This window comes from Melospiza melodia, chromosome 13 (genome assembly GCF_035770615.1).
Source record: "Melospiza melodia melodia isolate bMelMel2 chromosome 13, bMelMel2.pri, whole genome shotgun sequence".
NCBI lineage: Eukaryota > Metazoa > Chordata > Aves > Passeriformes > Passerellidae > Melospiza > Melospiza melodia.
Genome location: NC_086206.1, coordinates 3,124,137 through 3,141,925, shown reverse-complemented (window position 1 = coordinate 3,141,925; position 17,789 = coordinate 3,124,137). Strand labels below are relative to the sequence as shown.

The 17,789-nt window shown below is 52.1% G+C and overlaps 1 protein-coding gene across 1 annotated transcript in view; it reads right to left on the bottom strand.

Moving 5' to 3' along the window:
• The window catches only part of LOC134424492 (hydrocephalus-inducing protein-like), a 67,853-nt gene that overhangs the window by 7,323 nt on the left and 42,741 nt on the right, over positions 1–17,789 (bottom strand). Inside the window, exons 34-59 of the mRNA XM_063168309.1 lie at positions 17,576–17,687; positions 16,950–17,117; positions 16,498–16,650; positions 15,319–15,443; positions 14,778–14,906; positions 14,266–14,470; positions 13,694–13,784; positions 12,092–12,749; positions 11,521–11,601; positions 10,827–11,023; positions 10,479–10,661; positions 10,140–10,259; positions 8,752–8,911; positions 8,475–8,647; positions 8,120–8,318; positions 7,331–7,430; positions 6,635–6,734; positions 5,997–6,165; positions 5,548–5,786; positions 5,116–5,230; positions 4,335–4,644; positions 3,704–3,930; positions 2,966–3,117; positions 1,833–2,025; positions 1,171–1,279; positions 333–581 (exon numbers count right to left, since the gene is read on the bottom strand). Of these exons, the coding sequence (XP_063024379.1) occupies positions 333–581; positions 1,171–1,279; positions 1,833–2,025; positions 2,966–3,117; positions 3,704–3,930; positions 4,335–4,644; positions 5,116–5,230; positions 5,548–5,786; positions 5,997–6,165; positions 6,635–6,734; positions 7,331–7,430; positions 8,120–8,318; positions 8,475–8,647; positions 8,752–8,911; positions 10,140–10,259; positions 10,479–10,661; positions 10,827–11,023; positions 11,521–11,601; positions 12,092–12,749; positions 13,694–13,784; positions 14,266–14,470; positions 14,778–14,906; positions 15,319–15,443; positions 16,498–16,650; positions 16,950–17,117; positions 17,576–17,687 (4,717 nt within the window). The remainder of the gene's footprint in view (positions 1–332; positions 582–1,170; positions 1,280–1,832; positions 2,026–2,965; positions 3,118–3,703; positions 3,931–4,334; positions 4,645–5,115; positions 5,231–5,547; positions 5,787–5,996; positions 6,166–6,634; positions 6,735–7,330; positions 7,431–8,119; positions 8,319–8,474; positions 8,648–8,751; positions 8,912–10,139; positions 10,260–10,478; positions 10,662–10,826; positions 11,024–11,520; positions 11,602–12,091; positions 12,750–13,693; positions 13,785–14,265; positions 14,471–14,777; positions 14,907–15,318; positions 15,444–16,497; positions 16,651–16,949; positions 17,118–17,575; positions 17,688–17,789) is intronic.

The following is a 17,789-nucleotide window of genomic DNA, read 5'->3' as shown; positions in this document are numbered from 1 at the left end:
AGAGCAAGGCATGTCAGCATGCAGGGAGCTCCACCTGTCCCCCTCAGCTGCACAGACACCTGCACGTTCAATGCTTCCTTGCTCCAAGCCTTCCTCCCTCTGGAGGCAGTTCCCCAGGCAGTTCCCCATCCCACCACTTCCAGGCAAACACCCTGACACATCCTTCAGCCAGCGACGTGCAGCACAGCACACACTGCTCTGCATGCATGGCTGCCACGCCCACAAGCCACCAAGTCCCACAGGTGACAGCCCAGGCCTGGCTAGAGGGAGGACACACATGATCAGACATTGTCCTCCTCCTTGCTCCACCTTGGCAGCCTCTCCTCTCTTACCATCGATGATGTCTTTCCTCAGACTGCTCTTGGCATTCCTCTCCTGGGTGTCTTCCTTTAATCCATCGAGGGTGAATTCGTCGTTGTGGCCTTCACCCACCAGCTCAACCAGGGTCATGCAGATGTCCCCCACTACCAGAGCAATCTTCCCTTCCACACGTTGAGCCAGGGTGGGTTTGAAAATGACCTTAAACTGTGCCGATTGCCCATGACGCAGAAGGATGAAAGTCTGCTTTGGGGGCTTGGTCTCTGCACAGCAATGAAATCAGAGTTAAGTGATACAGCTGTACAGAGGAAATATTTCCATAGGATAAATGAGGAATAAGAGTTTGAAACCAGCTGCCTTCTAAGCACAGGTTCTACCCACAGTGGTTCCAGACCCTCTTGCTATGTTCACAAGCCTGCCACCTCCAGACACAGCACCACTTAAGCAGCTTAACCTCAGGCTGATGCCCAGCCCTCATTCCACCTGCTTCCAGCCAGCTCCAGCCATATGCAAAGCTCAGCCAAAGAGTGCTTTTGGCTTCTGCTGGCTGGTTGTGTGCTCAAGGGCTGTGTCTCTTCAGGCTGGTACCTTTCCACATGCAGCAAATACCTCAGAGGGCCCACTGAGGTAGTGACAGTCTCCCACAACTCAACCCAGCCTGTCTAGAAGAACTGAACAACTTCCTACAACTTGCTAGGAGGAGACCCTGCAAAACGTCCCCAGGAAAAGCCTGGGGGACAGAGAGCCCAAAGAATGAAACTACATCTGGCTGCTGCTCAGAGAAGCCAAGGGCAGGGCTCTTTTTCCGTTTTCCCTCTGTGCATGATCACACTGCATGGTTAAGGAATTTACCGTTTCTGACGGAGTCCTCTTCCATTTCTCCAGTGAGGACTGTCTTGAATGTGAAGGCCCTGCCTTTCAAGGAGAACGCTCCGTGCTCATCCTCCAGCTGTAACATAAACTGAGAAAAGAGAAGCCAGAGCACAATGATGCTGGTGTGAGCACAGGATGGCACAGGGACTGACACCACAGTGCTGCTGGTCCCACATGGCAGCCTGGCACCTCTCCCACTACAAACAGCACTGAGCACAAAAGTGAAGTCAAACCAGCTGAGAAGAAAGGGCGTTCAGAGGCATCTGGATAGAGCCGACACAGAACCAAACAGGACAGAAAGTAAGGGGCAGAATGTAATTAAACCCCAACTAAGTTTCCCTCAAATGTAGTAAACTGGGATCAAATACAATCTAATGGAACTGGGAAACCACACATGTCCATGAGAACAAAAGGTGACCTGAGAGATGGGGGAAAATATTCCACCACCTTTCTTGTGTTCAACTTAAAGAAAAAAGACTGGATGGAAAATTTTCAAAAACTCTCTTTTTGGAGAACAGATGTCAGTCACTTGCTTAAAAAGAATTTCTGACACCTCTTCCCAGGTCTGCCATGTTTTTTGGGACCCTTCACCTGTGCCACAAGCAGTGTTCCCAAACCTTCCTTGAGCAGGTCCTCCTCACCTTGACAGGTTTGGTGCCACTGTTACGGAGGACCAGGGGGAGCATCTCTGAATGCTCCAGCTGGAGCCTCTTGAAGCGCAGCACGGCCGTTCCCCTCTTGCTGCGAGCATTGGGGCGCACGACTGTCACCGGCAGCTCCTGCCCCTTCCCGCTGATGGTGAAGGTCAGGATTTGGGGTTGAACTTCCACAGAGCTGCAGGAGAGGTGCAGACACAATTTCAGCTGGCACTAACCCATTTCTCACTGGGCAAGTGAAGCACCAAGGGCCACCCACAGTGTTTTCCCTGCCTGGTGGTCCTGGTGCTGCTGGGGGGCTTCCACAACACAGCCCCCCAGCAGCCTCTTCCCAGTCCACTCAGGGCCATTCACTAGAGGAATCTGCTCCAAAGAGCCCTCCACAATAGCAGTTAAAAATAATTTCACTTAATTGAATCATGCAGTGCAGCAGGTAAATAAGGAGGCACCAGATGAGATATGGCAAATCCCCTGGCTGCAGTGAGATGAGACTTACGCAACAAGCAAAAGCACAGCACAAAAGCAGTACAAAAGCAACAAGGCAAAAATAAATCATCGTCACCATCAGCAAAGATCGTTTCCAAGAACAGTGTAAAAGCAATTCCTTATTAGCAGTTAGGCTTGTCTTGTTGTGATTCAGCCACTAAATTGCTGAGGAAGGACAGGTCAAAGCCCCAGTTCACAGGTCCCAGGGCAGAGGAACTGCGTTCCTCTTTCATACCAGCTCCAATCAATCACATAAAAAAGCTTAATGAATGCAAGTGAGTCACAGAGGATCACTTAATTTTACAGAAACAAAGAGGAAAATGTGACTACTGACTTACTGGCACAGAAACTGCTTCATCTAAAACTTTGTCCATGGAAACGCCCAGGTCAGCTGCAGCACATCTCAGTAACTTCAAATTGACTACCTAATATTTCCTTGTCTTTATAGTTCTTCATACTGAATCAACTATCAGCCTCATTTTTCTACTCTAAGAGTTACTCCCAGATCATCTCATGCCAAGTACTCTGCCTAAGGCTACTGAAAGCATTAGAGCTAACAAGAGGCCTGTTCCTTCCCAGTGGAGAGGCAGCTGTCAGTGAGGCCTCCCCCAGTATTTCACAGGGTCAGTTACCCTTTGGGGATGACAAGGGAAGCCTTGAAGGTGCAGTCGTAGCTCTGCTTGTCTGGCGGGGTGAAGGTCACCGTAGCAATGGCAGAGGATGAGCCACGAATGGACATCTTGACAGGATCCAGATTGAAAATATTGTTGATAGGGATTTGTTCCTTGGGGGAATCCAGAGAGCAGTGTTAGGAGAAAACACCTTTCAACATGACACAGTTTTAGTCATAAATGCATTACTGAGAACAGCCCCAGACATTGTGTCTTCCTTCCTCCTTCCCTGGGCAGGCTCCCTCCCTCCCAGGGAATGCTGACCTTGTACTAAAGCATTGTGTGTTTGGAGCGCTGGCAGCTGCCCCAGCCTACATGGGAGGTGGGCACTGCATGAAAGCCCCTGTAAACAACTTAGAACTGGCCTTCAAAGAGAAGGAAAAGCCAGGGAGCCCGAGGAACTGCTCTGCTTTGAGCCCTGGCATGTCAGCTCATGACAGCCCCTCTCTGCGTGTGCTTCCAGGAGAGGTTCAGAAGGATTCACTTCTCCCACTGAAGACCCAGAGGTGTGAGCCAAAACCTTGCCCAAGACACGCAGAATTCCACACAACTGTTCCCTGGCTCTGCTGCTCTCCCCTGCAGTTTGACCTGCACTGAGCCACACTAGTCTGGGCCACAGGAAGCAATGCATCTGGAGAACAAAACAGGCTCTCACCCGGCCCTTAGAGGGCAACCACCACCTTGGCCTCCTGCTCTTACCTCTCCAGGCAGGATGGAGAGGGCCACGTCACATGGCAGACGGCCTGCATTGCAAATTCTGAAATGAGCTTCTGCCTCCTGCCCAACCAGAACCTTGTTGAAAATGAATCTGTTCTCATCTCTGACGAACAGGCCCATGCCTTCCAGCGACTGCAGCTTGTACTCAAGGTCGGCGCTGCTGCAGATCGGGTAGTCCTTGAAGACTGACGTGACATCCTGAACGAGTGCTGTGGACAGACCAGAGGAATGAGCACAGAGAAGCCTCCCTGAGCAGAGGGATGAGCACGGAGGGGCCTCCCTTATGAATTTGTCTAGACCCTGCTGGCCTCTCAGAAGCCTTGATAAGCCCTTTCTGCCTGGGTGATTGCTAAACCCAGCCTTGGGTGGGGGAGCTGGCTGTGAGGATGGAACTCAGTCAACCTCAGTCTTAGAGAGCATTGCTTTCCTTTTATCCTTCCATGCATCCCTCTCAGCCTGGGAGGGATGAGTGAAGTGCTGGACTTGAAGAGGGCTGGAACCTCTGAGGATTTTAAGGTGGGACACCAGGGCGAGCACGCCTCTCCATCCAAGCAGCAAGTTCAGGTGCTGCTCAGCAGCAGGTGTGACCAAGGGCACTGTGGGCAGTAGGTACCTGGGAGGCAGGACTCGACAATCAGGGTGAAGGGAATGCCCAGGGGGTTGTCCTTGGGGTCTCTGCCCATGATGTCGATGTAGAGCTGCTGCTCACATGTCCCCTCCTGCCCTGCGAGGCACTCCACTTTGATCACCTGCAGGCCACACGGGCGGATGCAGCCACAGCAGGGGGACACCGTGAACGCGCCCAGATTGAGGTGACTCTGCAGAAAAAGTTCCAGAGGAGGCTGATGGCTAACAGCTGTGCCTTGAGCCCCCCAGCAAAGAGTATGTCCTGCCCTGGCCTCCAGCTGGGCCCAAGCACCCAGTCACAGGGCAGGGAAGGATGACTTCATGGCCCAAAGGCAGCCCCAGGCTGGGAGCAACAAGCCAAGAGGAGCTGCAAGCCTGTCCCAAGTGGCAGAGAGAAAGGAGTTTGAATCTAAAGAATGAAGGTGGTAGCTTTGATCCTTCAACCTCCAGAGGTAACACCAGAGGGCCGAAATAGCTCTGAGAAACAATAGGAGAGAGGTAGGGGACTGGGAAGAAGAAAAAGTGATGTTGTCTGAGCTCTGTGGACTGGGAGTTCAGTGGGGGATGTTTTTGCTTCTGAGGTGTTCACAGACCTATGCTGGCTTGCAGCTACCAAACACAGGACCTGCTCCCCTCTGTTGACCCCACAACTCCAGGTCAGAGCCAGACTACAGGAGTGTCAGTGGGACTGAGCAGATACTGGTCTTGCAGACCACGTCCCACCCTGTGGCGATGAGCCCCAGCCTGGGCACAGCAGCATCTTCTCACATCCCCTGCAGCAGCACTGCTGGGCAGCAGGAGTCACCCACCGGTGTTGACAAGCTTGATTCCTTTCCTGTCGAGCGCTTTGTAGCTGATGGAGCAGATTTCCTTTGCTTTGAACTGAGGGGAGAAAGCAGAGGCATCTGTCATGCTGAGCTCCTGTGCCTCAAAGGCCAAAGCTGGCCTTCCTCCTCACAGAGAAAAGCCTTCCTGTTCCTTATGGCTCGCAGAGAGCAGCCAGCAGCTCCCATTGCTGGACTGAGCAGCTCTATCACCAGCTTTGTACTACACATGGGGATACTGAGGTGTGTTTTTGCTCCCTCTCCCCAAGCCAGGGATGCAAATGGACGAGAGCCCAGGTCTCCTGGCTGCCTGCCACATACCAGCTGTGGAGTGCTGCCTCTTCAGACAGAAGGGTGGTGCAGGGCTTCTCATACCTTTTGCTTTCCAACGCACACGCAAGCTTGGGTGTTTGGCGGATGCAGAATGTGAAATTGGCCATGCCTATGTTCTTCAGCACAACGCTCCGGGTCTTCCTGGTGCCCACGATCATGGCTCCGAAGTCGGTGGGCGAGGCGGGCACAATGCTGTACTTGCTGTACTCCGCTTCGGCCGACACCCTCACTGGGATGTTGGCAACAGCCGGGCGTCCTCGACCTGGGCTGGCATCTGCCACCTGTGTCCACAGGAAGGGCTTGGTAAACAATAAAGAGGCCAGCCAGATTCTCAGCTCCACTTAAGAAGCCTCGCAAATGGTGTGGAAAGACTTTGTTTGTGTATGTAGGAGAGAGGATTCTCCAGTTTAAGGCCTCATTCCATTAGACATCTAGCTTGTTTACGCTCCCAAAACACCGTGTGACAACACAGCCTGGCCCAGGAGGCTCACCTGGCAGTACAGGATGGGATTGTTCTTGAGGACCATTTCACTGGTGGGGTGGAAGAGCATCTCAACCTTCTCACCAGGCCGGGATGCAATCAGCACGCCTGACTGAGGCTCAACAGTGAAGTGGGATGCCAAGTCTTGCATCTTGGGACCTGCACCCTTCAGCGTGAAACTGGGGAGAAAGGGAAGGAATGGAGATCTCTGCAGTTAAAAGTACAGGTGCCACCAGCACAGCCAGGACTTTGCGTAGGACCAGAAAAAAAAGGGAGAGTCCAGTTCTGGGAATCCTGGATCTTGACAGAGAGTGCAGACAATCACAAGATTACTGCAAGAAACCTCGAGACTGAAATTTTTCATTCACTCCTTTACAGAGTCTCAGAAAGAGAAAGGAGGTGACCACCAAAACAAGGCAATGAATCTCAGCATTTCAGTGGCTGAAATTTCTGGGGCTCTCCTTTGGGCTCCAGCTGAGCTGTGAAGAACTGCTGGTTTGTGGCTGAATTCTCTGGTAAAGCAATTGAGATCAGAGAGCCCAAGTTCTGTATTTACCATGAGGTAGCCAGCATGGAAACAGGCTCTAGCCATTGACAGAGGGAGAATGAAGGTCTGGGAAATGCTCACTACCAGGCAGCTGGACTCACCTGTACTCAATGTTGTATACCCCTTTGTTCTGTAGACTCAGGACTTTCTTCACTTTATCCAGGACATTAATGGTTCCAAATTCCAAGCTTCCATCTGCACCTGCAGAAAACCCACAGAGTGAGGTCAAACACGGTATTTGTGAGCTGCTGCAGAATACACCAAGTCACAATCAACATGGAGGTCTCGGCACAAAACCCTTTTCAGCAAGATCCCATTCTTGAAAGTGTTTTCCAGCTACTTGTCTGCCCTTTCTCTTCTTACTCAAAATATCTGCAGGCTTAGTAGCTAAAGAGTTTGCCTTCCATTTCCTCGCTCCCAAGCACAAATCCAATTACTTTAAATGCTGTGCTGAGTCTGTGGGCATTGCCAACTGCCTGTTTACGTCACTGTTGTTTCAAAGCCCCAAATCCAATCTGCACATGAAACTGCACACTTCAGTTCAGAGGGGAGAGACTTAAGGCTGTCAGAGTCCTGACAATGCTTTATTCCACGCAGCTTGCAGAGTATGTGCTTTAGGTATCCATGCCTTCCTTGCATGCTGTCCCATCCCATCCCATCCCATCCCATCCCATCCCATCCCATCCCATCCCATCCCATCCCATCCCATCCCATCCCATCCCAAAGTGCTTTGGCTGCCCACCTCCCAAGGTAATGCAGTGCACCTGGACTGCTTTGTTAGGGAGGCATCCACTGACCTTCAGGCATGTCAATGCTCAGAGAAACTTCATAGACCTCTGCAGAGATTTTGATGTTTTCAGCCTGAAAATTCCCCAGGATGTTTTCTGTATCTGAAACCTGAGGCAGCAAGAAACAAACACTGTTCAGATTATTCTTTTGGTAGACAGCCTGAAAGTCCTTGTCTCTGCTGGCTGCTTCCCCTATGACCTTCCTGGCTTCACAAACGTTGGTGGACTCCCAAGCTTTGCTAACCTGTTCCTCTCATGGGCTGCCCCAGTAGGATTCTGCTGCAGTAAAAACCCTATCAGCCCAACTCTGCACTCCTGCAGCAGGGAATGCTGCTGCCAAAGCATCCTTGAGAGGCACAGGGGTGTAAGAACAACCACAAAAAGTGTGAGGTGTCTCAGAGCAGGTGGCATTGACAACCCTCTCCAATCACCTAGCACCGTGTCTGAAATGCAGCCCCTAAACCATGGGGAACAAAATCCCAGGGGGAGAGTTTGTTGCACTATGCAAGGGCTTCAGACAAAGCCCAGGAGGAACGTAGAGATCACGCTGCAGTCCGTACCACCAAACAACAACCTTCAGCCATTCACAGGTGGTTGTGCTACAGGCTCAGGACGCAGTGTCTGCTTATCTGGGGGATGTGGATGCACTACATGGTCTGGCAAATGCTGTGCAGAGGCAGAAGTTGGGGTCACAGCACCCTTGTGTCTGGCAGGTGCAGCTCTTCGTGACTCTGTCCCTAGGAGCACATGGCTGCTCACTGTGCCCTGCTCTGCCAGGCAGAGCACAGTCCCTCTCACCTCTAGTTGCAGGATCTTCTCAATGCTGCCAATGTGCTCAGCCTTGAAATGCACTGTCACTTGAAACTCTGAGTGGGGATCAAGGATGCCATTATCTTGTGACAGGGAGAAGTCCTCAAAAAGGCCACCCAGCCCACGGAGCTGCCAGGCCATGGGCAGCAGGGTGTTGTTTTTCAGGACCAAGGTCCTGCTGTCAGCCCTGCAGAGACAGGAAGGCACTTGGCATCAGCTGCTGGATGGCCACACCAGCCTCGCCACTGAACGCAACTTGGAGCAGCTCCATCCATGCCCCGGGAAACAGAGTCAAACGTTTTCTCTTTGTCACAAGTCTCGGAGTGCTTGTGGGATGACTGACCTGTGCAGAAGCAGCTTGTCAAAAGACAGCTGCAGGGGGCTGACCTCCAGCTTCATGTCCACCCCATGGCAGCACAGGCTGAAGACCACTGGCTCCGGGTTCTTCCTAATGCTGCAGATGAGCTTGTCTTCCAGGAGGCCAGGGGAGGTGGGGTATGCCCAAATGGTCAGCTCCTGGACATGGCCCCACAGAAGAAATCAAAGGAGCTCTGAGTGTGAGCAGGAGGAGCAGCCCCTGGGCACTTCAGCAGTGCCTGCTCTACCTGCCCTTCTCCTACCTTCCCCTCCTTTGGTTTCAGGGTCATGCGGCGAGGGTCCGCAACAAAGGTCCTTGTTTTCCAATCTTTCTCAAAAGAGAAGTGGACCTCTATGACCATGGGGGAGTTGTTGAGGATGGTTAGCTTCTCTGAGTTGCCGGGACAGTTCTGGACCTCATACCTGTCCACAAAAGGGGAAAAGGCTGCAGAGGAGACTGTTGCCCTTGCCACACACCGAGGAGAGCACCGTGTGCACCCAAGGAAGCACTGCTGGGAGACCCTGCTCTAACAGACAAGTGAGGGAAATGGATCCCAGTCAGAGGCATGGCAAGGATCCTTGCCGTAGTTTATGCCTAACCCCTGGACTTGGTGCCTCCACCACAGAAGCCTGATGATGCTCAGGCCACTTTGAGAGTTTTTAATACAACATAAATTCAAGGGTGCCTAGAAAAATAACAGTACACCAGGCACATGGGTTCCTTCCCCTTCTTTCTTGGGGTGCCTTCCCTGCAGCGTATAAAGAAAGGCTTTTGGAAAAAGAGTTTAGCTAATCTTTTTCATAAAAGTCATGCAACTGCTTTGGATTTCATGGGTAGCTCAAAGTCTGAGAAAGAAATATGAAGCATCAATTCCCAAGAGGAATGCAAAGAGATAACAAATGACCCTTCTCTTGTGTGTGGAAATGACTTTGGAATGAAAGGGTTAAAGAGGCAAACAGAAATCCCAAACCATCCATCAACCTGGCTAAAGATCATCTGGTTTTTTAAACTATTTTAATTTCATTTCCTTGGGTTGTCAAAATAGACCGAACCCTCCAGAGTTCCTATGGGGACAAGAACTTAAATGCGATTAAAAAAACTAGTGACAGTAAAAGTAGAAATACACAATAGCTTCAATGACCATGTGCTTAGGCAGATTTTATCCAGCAGTGAGCATGCCATGTCATTACAGGAAAATGTAATTCCTGCTGTATGTTCTCCTCAACATCCATTTGCAGGTCAATAATAAAATTTTGTTATAATTGCAGATGAACGAAAGTTTTACAAAACCATCTACAGAAGAATTGCTTGATCAGGCTACCTGCAGAGCTCAAAGCACTTCAAAAACCACCATAAAGTTCATTTCTTAAGGGGTGAAGCTGAGATGTGGGGGGGGACAGAAGTTGCCGTCCGACACCTTTGGACTGGCGGCAGCACGCGGCTCTGGCCACCAAGGCGGCCACTGGGTAGGCAGAGCAGCTCCTCTCCAAGGCTCATCTGCCTCTTATCTGTTCAAGTTCCCATCTGTGGTCCTTCAAGCCCATGTCTCTCCCAGGACTCTGCCAGGGACTGCCCTGGATTGTGCAACCAGGAGAGCATGTCTCTCCAGGCACGTCCAGAAAAGTACAAGGCCCGGCAGGGAGCACATACCACTCTCTTGACTTCCCACACAGCAGCGGTCCAAAGTGGAATTGCTTTGTGCTCTCAACATATTCTTTGAAGATGACTTCATCCTCCTCCATGGTCTCCCTCCAGTGTGGAAACACCAGCCTGGGCAGAGAAAGTGGGGAAGGAGGAGCTATGAGATGCTCCAAGTAGGAAATGTCACCAGAAAGCCATAACCCTTCCTGGTGGCTGAGGCACCGTCTGCCTTCCCAGCTCCCAGCACAGGAAGAGGGGCTGGGCAGCCTCAGGCAGCGCAATCTCCCCGGCCCTGGCTGTGAGTTCAGGGCAGCTGTGCTGTGGGAGGCTGCTGGGGCCCAGCCTTACCGTGGGTTCTGGATGATGCTGGGGTACAGGCCGGTGACACTGCAGGGCAGCTCGTACTGGCGCTTGGACAGCACGATCTCAAACTTCATTGTCTGCTCAAACTTCCCTGGCTTTTTGGTGAAGAAGTTGACCTTCAGTTCCACCTGACCTTGGGCAGGCACTTTCCACCGGTACCGTTTCAGCCTGGCAATTAAAGAGGAGGCTTCAGACATTGCTGAGGAGCAAATGAAGCAAGGAGGGTGCACTCGCCATCCCCCAGCACTGGGTTGCTGTGGAGCTGGGGACAATGGACTTTGTTTGGCAAGAGGACCAAGAAGCAGAGGCATCACCTCCTCCTTTGTGGCTCACCTGAGGAATGCTGCTGGGGTTGAGGCTCTTTCCAGCACTTCCGAAGGACTTTGGGATCTTGTTACAGAGGAATCCTGGGAGCTTTCTGTTCTCTGTGTGGAGATCTGGTTCTCCTTTGCAGACCTGAGACTGCTGACCACTTTACCCCTCTTTGGCTGCCTCTCAGCAGAACTTCCCTTTGCATCTGGGGCCTTGGCCTAAGGGGAGAGAGAAAAGGGAGGGAGAGGTGAGGCCTGAGACATCCCCGTCCTGGAGAGTAAACTGAGGGTTTGTTCACCAATGGAAGAGAGAATAAATACATAAGTCCACCTGCCCATGGGCTTGGTTTTCCTTATTGGTGCTTGTTTTGCCTAGGATGCCCTTCTTATGCAAGACCCTCTCCTCAAAGGAAGTTGATGGGTTTAAGTTATTTTTTTTCCTTCTTGTCTTACAGAACTGCTCTGTTTCCAGCAGAGTCCCATCCCTGGCAGAAAGAAGACCTGCAGACATGGGGCCTCCCATCACATCTTCACAACCTCTCCACAATGATTCCTTTCCATCCAACCTGTCCCCCATGCCCCATCCAGCCTGGTCCCTACCCTGGCACCTTCAGTGCCAGCACCACTGGAGCACCAACCAGATTGTCTCCCACGGCAGCACCTCCTGGTGCCACGGTGGTGAAGGGCTCCACACACCCTGCAGAGCCCAGCCTCACCTCTGGGTACTCGGCTATGGAGAGCGCAGCACCAGGGGCAAGGGGAGGGCCGTCAGGATGCAGTCCCAGATGTTTCAGCAGCTAAACAGAAGAGAAAATCCTGTTGATACCTCTGTCACCTTCATCCTCACAACTCCTTCTCTAAAGGCACTGAGCTTTTGGCAATGGGGTTTTTGACTTATAGGAAGTACGAGTGCTTTGCTATGCCCAGTGGGGTGAGCAGGCTCCAGAACAGATGCAAGAGCTACAAGCCAGAGCGGGAGAGAAACCTCTCCTGAGTGACTCAGCTGAAGAAAACAATGGCCATGAGCTGCCCTGTCCTGGGGCCCTTTATAATGATTTCTGGGCTGGGAGACTGAACAGATGGGACACTTGTACACAGAGCACTCCCGCTTTCTGCCCATCTGAGGGATGGTGATAACTCCCCCATTCACACAGATGCTGCAGAGGCATTGTGGAACATCATCAGGGGTCTGGACAAGGCTCTGTGACATTACCACCTGGGGAGGACACAATGCTCCAGGGCCCACAACCACAGCAAGCTCAAGATCTGGGCCTTGCAGGGTTTTACCTGGTCTTCTGTTGGCAGCTTCCCATCCCTCAGGATCTCCCCAATCATGGCCTTCGGATCTGCGACCTGGATGTCCAAGCACGGCACCCCGACATGCTTGTCTCTGACTGCCCCTTCTGCAACTTTGCTTTGTGTCCTCAGCTGAGATGACTGAAGACTCCTTTGGCCTTCATGTTTTGGTTTAGGCTGCTTCTTCACCTTCTCCTGAGGCTTACTGGCCTTCCAGCCTTTGTTTCCAGCTGCAGGCTGGGACTTGTTTCCCTTTTGGATCACGGGTAACTGCACGGTACCCTGAACCCTGTCCCAGTAGGAGAAAACCTGTGCCATGTCCTGCTGTGATGACTCATAGATCTGAAACCTCAGGATCAAGATCTCAGCTGGGTCCTTGGGGACTTTGGTTCTCCCCTTCCCAGAGGCTTTAGTTCCCCTCTTCTGTGGGGCTTTGGTTCCCCTCTTCTGTGGGGCTTTGGGTGCCCCCTTCTCTGGGGCTTTGGTTTCCTTCTTCTCTGGAGCTTTGATTTCCTTCTCTGCTTTTGCAGGCTGCTTCCCGAAGGAGACTTTCTTTTCCTTCTTCAGCTTCTCTTCCTCCTTCTGCCTCTCTTCCTGCTCTAAGGCTTTTGCCTCCTCCTCAAGCTTTTGAGCTGGCTGCTTCAGCTCCCTTCAGCAAACAAAATAGAAAACATCACTGAGAGTCCCCACCAGAAACTTGGGCTCACCAGTCCTGGCTGGCCCTGCACTTCATTCCTTGACCCTGAGGCCATGGCAGAATTCATTTCTGTGGATTTTCCTCAACCCACAGAGGCTGGGAACATCCCAAGTGAGGGCATTGGTGGAAGGGCACCTCCAGGACCAGCCAAACCTAAGCCTTGCCATTGTAAGGCCTCAACTGTAGCACCTCCCTCTTAAGGCACAGCCAGACACCTCCAGCCCCTGCCAAAGGCTGATCCACCAGCTCTTTGTGCTGATGCCTGAAAAAGCTCTTTGTCTCTTGACTTCCCAGTTTAAAGCAGAGCACAGATTGCTGACATCTGCTTATCTCTTCTACAATTCTCACTCAGCTCATTCAGCCCCCTTCTCTGTGGGCACAGCCTGCTCCTTAATGACAATAATCCTATCGGTCAGAAAGCAGAGTCTGCAGGAACTCCTCTCCTGCAAGACAGGCTCTTGTCAGCCAGGTTTCCTGCTGGAACCCAGCTGTGACCAAGCAAACTGTCTGACCAAGTGCTATCTGCCATAGAAACGATTTGAAGCAGCTTCATCTGTCTCCTCTCCATGGAACCAACTTCAGCCTGGGCTGAAAGGAGTCCTGAGCTTGCTTTAAGCAGCCTCCACTCCCAGCTCCACACTTCTCCTGTGAGTCCTGAGCTGGGCTGCCTTGCTTGAGCAGAGCTTCTCCTGTGCTTGCCTCCTGCTGCAGCTGAAGGGGAGCCTAAAGGACAGGAGCTTTTCTGGGTGCTGTCCCACCATAAGGAGAACCAGGAGCTAAGAGGCTGGCCACCCTTCTGGCCTTTGATATCAAATACTTCTGAGCTCAAAGTCCTTGGAGCAGGGAAACCCTGCAGGGACAAAACCCTGAGCAGTAACCCATGAGGGCTTACTCACCCCTCCGTCTGTGTTCTCTTCCTTTCCTGTAATATTTTATCCACTTTTGCTTTCTTCTCCTCAGGGAGGGCATCATGCTCATCCTCATCCACTTGCAAGATGTGCAAGAGAAACAATGAGTGACTGCAAGCACAGCTGGGTGCTCTATGTCAGCTGCAAGGATTCACAGCTTTTCCCCACCCAGCCTATCATCCCAGGAGATATTGGGGAGCTCATAGCCCTGCTCCAAAATTCAGACAATCCCCCAAACTATGGCTGAGCAGAGAGTTCCTGGGCTTTGCCTGGCTTAAGCGCACCAAGGCTGTGGACAGTCGTTTGTCACTGAGCTACAGCAGCTGGCTCTTGTGCCCAAGATTTAATGTAGAGATTAACATTAAATCTAACATCTCTAACATCTGAGGTCTTGAAACCTCAGACCTCCTGCAATTCTGAGTGCTAGTTACACTGAGGCAGAAGGTAAAAAGATTAATAAAAACATTTCTTACAAGCTCTGCTGAAAATCCAGATACACAGGGATAAGGTTGAGGCTTGAGATAAGGTTGAGAGAGAAGATTTGAGAGAAGATATCTCACCTTCCTTCTCTCTTTGAGCTTCCTTCTTCTTTCTTTCAGCTTTGTTCTTGGCTTTCCAAGAAGCATAATCCTGCTGCAGGTTCACCACATAGATATGATGACAGTTCTTGACCGCTCTGAGTACACAGAGCAGAGAAGATTCCAGGCTGCTTGCAAAGAGGCTCTCCAAGCCATCAAAGACCACTCCCTTGTAGCAGTCTTTCTGCTGCAAATAAAGGGAAGAGTAAGTCAGCCATTGCATACAGGGGGCTCGCAGCTGAGCAGTGATCCCAGATGTCCCAGGGCACCAGCTATCCTTGTTCCAAGTGCAGTAGCTAAGAGCAGCTGGGACCTGTCCTTAGGCTCTGCCAACTAAGGGCAGCTGCAGCTTCCCCCAGGGTTCCCTGCACACAGTCCAGGATCCTCGAGCAGCATGTACAGAGCTGCTGCTCCTCCTCCTCCTCCTCTCTGAGTCGTACCTCAGTGCCTTCTCTCCGGAGCAGGAATGTCTCCTTTTCCCCCACCCCACACACCTGCAGCCTCTCACTGAGGATGTCCACCAGCAGCTCCTCGGGCAGCACACAGCTCAAGCAGTTCAGCTCTTCCCCACGACTGCTGACGATGCTCAGCTGCTGGGGCGCAGGAGCAGTGGAAACTGTGAACTGCAATGGGAACAGAAACCAACAGCCCTGAACAACTCCCACTGCTGGGCTTGGAGCTGGGCTTCCTCACCAGTGGAGACTAGAACAGACTAGCAGTGCAGGCTGGGGGCTCAGGGGATGGTTCTGGAGGGCCCATCCCTTGGCCAGCAGAGACCTGAGCTTGCAAGCCCCAGTGCAGCCTCCCAGCACTCTGCTCACTGCCTGCAGCCACACTAGCCAGGACTGCACTTTGCCAGCAAACCACTGAGAGCCAGTGGAGCTGTCTGCCAGAGCACATTCCCAGCCCAAGTATGGCACAATGGAGCCACGTGCCAGGCCCTGGCTGGCACAGAGCCTCCACTGTAAGCACTCCCTGCTCTTCTCACAGACAATGTAAAGATCCCAGGCATCAACCAGGGCAGACCATGTTTACCTTGGTGCCCTTTACCTTGGCTGGCTCCTTCTTTTGTGCTGGAAGGTTCTTGCCTTTGGCATACTTCTTGTAGATGTTTTCCTCAGCGGCTTCTTTATTCTTGCTCTGAGCAGTGAGCTTTTTACCTGCACAGGGGACAGACGGTTCAGGGGGGCTTTGTAAAGCAAGTAGGCACCTTTCACTGCAATGGGCACAACCTTGGGCCCTGGAAGGAACATGGCACTTGGTCCCCATTCTGCTGGGCACTGGCAGCACTCTTGCTCAGAAGCAGCTCCTTCCCTGCTTCTCTTACCAGCATGCCATACTTGATTTTAAAGCCAGCACTATGTCCCTCCTAACAACTGTGCATGCAGCTGATGCTGCTCACACAGCAGTTCCCCTGCAGATCAAGCCAGAGATTTACCTCCAGGAGCATTGTTTCCATACACTGCACCCATCCTGCATTCCCATGTGGAGACCTGCAGCCCTGCCACACTTGCATCATTTGTCTCCACTGAAGCTAAATCCTCCTTGTGGGAAAAGCCCAGCTGAGACCCAGACTCTTCTTCCTTCCACCAGCTCCCAACCCAGCCAGGTTCAAAACTGAACAATGCAAAACTTCCCCCTGCACCGAGCCAGGTCTGGCCTCACCCTGCAGAGCTCAGGGCACCAACTGCCCAGGAAGTTTCATAAATGTCTCAGTCTCAGAACAGCCCAACGAGCTGTGTAACCTGACAGTGGCCACAGGTAACTCTCTGGAGAAAAGAGCTCATCTGGAGCATGTCTCTCATTGGAAACTCCTCTGGGAGGCTGTCCTTCCCTTCCTCTCGTTTGCGAGGTTACACGCATAGTCAGTTCTCTTGTGCTCAATGAGCCACTTCAGAAGGCTTTTTCCTTGTTCAGGTGGGCAGCAGTTCTGCTTGCTGCCCATGAGGAGCAAGCTCAATTCAGCTTTGAGGAAATATAAAATACTTTGGAAAGAGACAGGCGTGCTTCAACACCCCTAGAAAAATGAACATGTTCCAAGAATAGCAGAAAAAGGGGCTATAAAAGAACCCCTGACGGAGCCCTTAAAATTGATTTTTTTTTTTTAAAGAAGCCAGAGACGCACTTCAGCCACATTCCCTAAGAGACACAAGGACTGAAAAACTGCTGCTCTGAGTAAGCATTTTTCCTTACCAGCATCACCTTTGTGTTTACCTTTTTGCTCCAGGGCAGCCTGGGTGCAGAGCAGCCGGGCACGGAGCCCCGCTGGGCTCTGGTTGTTGGCCATGGCCTCTTTCACCACGGTGTCAATGGACACGTGGGCAGCACCATAATACTGACACAGGCCTGCTGCTATCTCTGTCTTTCCTGAGAGAGAGAGGAGGACTGCTTGGTGACACTGCCACAGGAGGCACTACAGGGACAGGCCCTGGAAAAATCTCCAACAAGATTTAAAGGTTAAAAGGACAGTGGGAAAGCAAGTGTCCTTCCAAGGGAGGCCATGAGGGAGGCAGCTGCAGCGTGCATACAAACTCTGAATGCTAGAGCCAAGAGGATCATCTCCACCTCCCGTTCAGCTGAGGACTTGCCTTAAGCACCGTGGCCCACCAGGATGTGTTCCTCCTGCTTGTCCCTCTCCCTGCAGCCCCGGGCTGCAGCTCACGTACCTGCCCGGGGCGGCCCATGGACGATGACAACAATCCCTCGGTGGGGCTGCGCCTTGCGCCGCCACGAGGACGGGGCAGTGCCCGGGGGGCGCAGGACGGCCCGAGAGAAAGGAATCCCAGCCACCTTCGCCACGGACTCGGGATGGAATGTGATAGCTCTGTGACGTGCTGCAGGGCAAACCAGGGGGAAAAGTCAGCCTCCTGCCTACCTTTGATCCTCACCATCCTCCCCATCTCCTCAGATCCCAGGAAAGAAGACTTGCTGAAAGCAACATGAGCTTGTTCTTTTGTTGCTAGGAAGGTGCAAATAAAAAGAGCCAGTGATATTAGACCTGTCTGAAGAACTCATCCAATCCTAGTCTTTGTGGCTAAGGGACACAAGGGAATATCCTGATTATTTCCCCAGTCTATGGCAGGTGCTTGCTTTGGCTAAACCCAGGATTGGAAGAGGATGCCACAGCCCTTCAGCCAAGAGCTCCTCCACCAAGCTGGGGAACAGGCAGCTGCTAAAAGCATGGGCTTTCCCTGGAGAGCAAGGTGACAGAGAGTTCAGGGTGTATGGGCTGGACTCTCTGCTGTGACCACAGTCCAAACAGACACTGGCAAACCCTCCCTGTTTTTCTGACCTGCCGCTGCCTTGCCCATGGCCTTGGCCTCAGCCTCAGCCCTGGCCTTGAGCTCTGCCTTCAGCCACTTCTGTGCTTCATGATCCTCAGACTCCTCTGCCATCCGCAGGATCTGTGCACGTAGGGGAGAGAAACCATCCACAAGATTCCTTTTCTTGCCTTTCATCACGCAGACTCAACAAACCTATTGTCTGTCTCCTCCCTTCCTCCCAAC